Raw genomic sequence first — 4,240 nt, 5'->3', positions numbered from 1 at the left:
AATCATCGTGCATGCAGGCTAGGGATTTCAGCTGGGACTTTGCAGTCTGTCCTTTTGTTTTCATTATCGATTATAAAAGACGTGCATGAATATCTAAATGTGACATCATGCCTATCCTAGTGTTAAACGTCAGTGCACAGGTAAAAGTCCTAAACATTTGTCATTTTATTTCTCCTGATTAGATATTTTAAAGTCCTGATTAGGAATTGCAAAGTCCTAAAATGCTCTCGTGAATCCTAATTAGGAGTAACAAAGTCCTTTTAAGGCTTTTCAAGTCCTAACTAGGCTTTTAAGAATCAAAATTATTCGGAGTGAATACTATTTTTTTTTGGCACCAAGACGCTTTCATAGTTAAAAGATATAACCACAATAAATATATGAACTCTTATTATACCTGTAGACATTTGGCGGGGGTCTTAAACTCAGACGTCTGCTCAGTCTGCGGGACCTATCATGGTCCTCGCCCCTCTCAGGAGTTGCTGGATCCGATGCGCAATGTCTCGGGGTTTCTATAGATATTAACGACAATGGTGCGACCGAGTCCTTTCTTGCAGGTACATGAGACTGTCTGATTGTCTCTATCAATGAGTTCTTTCGTGTACCGTCCAACGGTATTTCTGACGACTCCATGATCTGGAATAAATAACACTAGAGATAAAAAAAAGGAAATCACAAGCTCGTTAAAGATCGGCAAATCCGCCACTTTCCGCATACCACAACAATTTCAATTTAAGCGTTCTAAGATCACAAGTACAGAACTCCTGGCACATAAAATACTGAATTTGTTGAATTTTAACAATCCTTATAATAAGGTAGAATGTTCTTATACTTATAGCTGTTAACAAAATGGCATATTCCTACTATTTCAGAGTTACATAACACAATCGAAGCAGATAGATGGGCACAAGTCTTTAATTATTTAATATGCAATAAAAAAAATGGCGATAACATTCTTAAAGAAGAAAAGCAGTTAATGAAGCAGATTTTTTTTTTTTTTTTTTTTTTTTTTTTTTTTTTTATCATAAATCAGCAAGAGTAAATTACACACGTACTTAGTATGTGAACTTGCTTATATAATAAATAATGTTTTTTTTAATTACAATGTACTTGTATTATTAAACTTGAACGAAAAGTACATATCGTGTCGGAAGAAGAGTAACGCACAATTTTATATAACAATTCCTGCAAGGGATTATAATACATAAATGGTGACTATCCTTCAATACGCAGTAAAACGTAATCACAAAGATGACACCGTTCGTCTGCCTTACATTCCATATCTATGGCCCGAATTTGAGTAGCCCTATAACATGAAAACATAAACATGGCATAATACAGGATGTCACGTGATCGAGATCTTTGTACATTTAAAAGACGAAAGTTTGCGTTCTAATGTGGACACATGTTTCTGTGCAGCTGCGTGTCACATGCCGTTTGAAATTTATATAAATGATTTTCGAAAAGTTTAATATTCAGGAAAGGGAAGAGATACCATATTGTGCATGCACGAGACACGTATACAGGGTCAATACTTCTTTCTTGCCACATTTGTCACGCCCGTTTAACTCACAACGAGTGTAAAATGTCCATCGGTAAAAATGTTGTGAGTAACGTCCGTTCCTCGCTGTGAGCATCAATCTAGGACGTGTGACACAATAAACAAGGTGAGTTTTTCATAATTTTTGAAGATAACAGACATTTATATAAAAATATCGGTATGCAGTTAGCTAGCAATTTGTTTTCCGAGTATGCACATGTAAAGATATTGCCTGTTGGCGGACAATTTGATGGAAATATCGTCCAAAGCAGGCACTCGGGGTAGATGGAAAACTTGAGACAACTTCTGTCCAGACCAAATTAAACATTGAAAACGTCGATTCTGGTGAAGTTTTGTGCATTCTATCCAAAAACAGATGTCTGGTTTTAATATGTCATTCAGACATTTTATACTCGTTGTGAGTTAAACGGACGTGCTTGTCAGGACCATCCAATCGGAACACCTTTACTATACTAAGAAGAGGGGGTATATTGCTTTGCACTTGTCGGTCCGTCGGTCTGTAGACCAAATGGTTTCCGAGTGATAACTAAAAAAACCCTTAGGCCTAGGGACTTCAAACTTGGTATGTTGATTGGTCATGACCAGTCGATGACCCCTATTAATTTTGAGGTTAAGTGGTCAAAGGTCAAGGTCACATTGACCTTGTTGGTTAAAATAATTTCCGATCAATAACTAAAGCTTAGGCCTAGGAACTTCAAACTTGGTATGATGATTGTTCATGACCAGCTGATGACCCCTATTGATTTTGGGGTCAAGGAGTCAGTGACAAATTGACCTTGTACTTAATGATGATTTCTGACCAATAACTCAACAACTCAAATTGCCATGGTTGATATTTTTATATTAAACTAAAAATGCTTTTGGTATACACATTTGAAGGTCGTATGTAATTTAACAACTGTGCTGTCATTATTGAGGCCTACATGATTCATAAAACTTATGCATATATTATTTGGTAAGATTAGTAACAACTTAGTTTGCTAAGTCATAATAATTATTACTATGACCAGTAGATAATCCTTATTAGTGTTTTGTTCACTGGATCAGAAGTCATGTATAATAACCTGATCACATGACCAACGGGCTGCCAATAGGGGGCTCACATGTTTTAAAAACATATCTTGTTATCTCGGACTTGATAAGGTTGAAAATAGTCTTACCACATGGTTTTAAGATGTAAGCACAATCAGAGGGTGTACTCTTCGATTGTGTATAACGAATGTATACATTTGACATCCAAAGAAAAATAGTTTTATTTTGGCAAAATTATGTTTGTAATATATGCCTGACAGAAATAATCGTTTAAAATGCCCACTGATGTATATTCAAGATCAATTCCGAATTTATGTCAACAGGTAGACATTTTGTAGGTTCTGTATGATAAGTATATAAGTGAAGTACTGTTATGTTTATATTTATGAAAAATCTAATGTTAGTCAAAAACTCCCTGCATTAAATTACTATTTGTTTCTTAGCGTACGTTATTCTTAGCGTAGGTTAGTCCATTCTACTGTGTAATGACTGTGTATACGGGTCTTATACGACGTTTGACGGAAATGGCCGAGAAGATGCGATTGTCATGGCCCTCTGCGCATGACGTGGCATTAGGGGGGTTATGTAACTTCTCACCCTAAAACATTTTTAAAAGGTTTTTTAATCCCTATATACAAACTGAGAGGTTAGGGCCTCTGTAAGAATGCTAGAAAAGTGCCGGCCGCTCAAAGAATATATCATTTGAATGTGATTAGAAAATTGCCGCGCATGCAACTTTCATACAAATATCTCTTATAATAAAATACAATTAAAAGGGAGTTTAATTACACTTATTTCAAAACATTTAGGCTCTTAGGCTCTTGTGTCAGTACTATCTTAAGTACAAGGTTATGGGAAACGAAGTCAATTTTCAACAGCGCTGTTTAAAAATATATCACTGTGGTTTTAATCTCCGATATGTGTTAGTTCCTCGCATATACATGTATAGATATTTAGATATCAGACTATTGTCTTTTAACAACGGTCCTTTTTACTACACAACAATATATATTAAAATAATCCCGAATTACAATTAAAAAAAGGACAAAATGAAATGCATATTTAACATTTTAAAAGCATACAACGACTTGTCTGTTAAAAAAAAACATATTATCAAAATAATTTATACACCTACCTCCGCTTTAAGAATTTTTAATCCAACTTTAGCTAAGTAGCACGTGTGCGTGTATATGTATCTATAATAGAATATCTTATTCACATTCAATCATATATTTTTTTATAAATCCTTGCTTTAGATAATTATATATGAGTTCCGGGTATTCTCACATATTTATCGGTATCTCCTGTTCAATTGTTAAAAAGTGGACCACATTATCACCTATGTTACATGTACTTGATGCTCGTTTATCAGTCATTTAGCATATCATTTGCTCATAGCACAAAAATCACAAAAACAACGTCTAATTCTGCCTATACCGTTATCAAATTATATATAAACGTCCGTGGTGATAATTTGTACAGTATTTTCTGAAACGTTATAAAGGTTTAATAATACTGCACGTTTGTAACGTCATTTTTCAATGGATAATCGTGAATTTTATATTATTAGTTATAAAGATCGTTGACAGGTTATATGGCCCTATATAAACGGCTATTTGTAAATATAACCCGAGCCGTTAGGCGAGGGTT

General features: G+C 34.6%; 1 protein-coding gene across 1 annotated transcript in view; it reads right to left on the bottom strand.

Annotated features, from left to right (window-relative positions):
* LOC132757202 (uncharacterized) overlaps positions 1–4,034 on the bottom strand; it is a gene marked incomplete at its 3' end in the record, with an annotated part of 43,544 nt that extends 39,510 nt beyond the window's left edge. The window contains exons 1-2 of the mRNA XM_060748409.1: positions 3,726–4,034; positions 395–633 (exon numbers count right to left, since the gene is read on the bottom strand). Of these exons, the coding sequence (XP_060604392.1) occupies positions 395–630 (236 nt within the window). The remainder of the gene's footprint in view (positions 1–394; positions 634–3,725) is intronic.
* Positions 4,035–4,240: the final 206 nt, after the last annotated feature.

This window comes from Ruditapes philippinarum, unplaced genomic scaffold, assembly GCF_026571515.1.
Source record: "Ruditapes philippinarum isolate M1 unplaced genomic scaffold, ASM2657151v2 ctg4059_1_1_1_1, whole genome shotgun sequence".
NCBI classification, from domain to species: domain Eukaryota; kingdom Metazoa; phylum Mollusca; class Bivalvia; order Venerida; family Veneridae; genus Ruditapes; species Ruditapes philippinarum.
The sequence above is the reverse complement of the archived record's forward strand: the minus strand, read 5'-3'. Positions and strand labels throughout refer to the sequence as shown.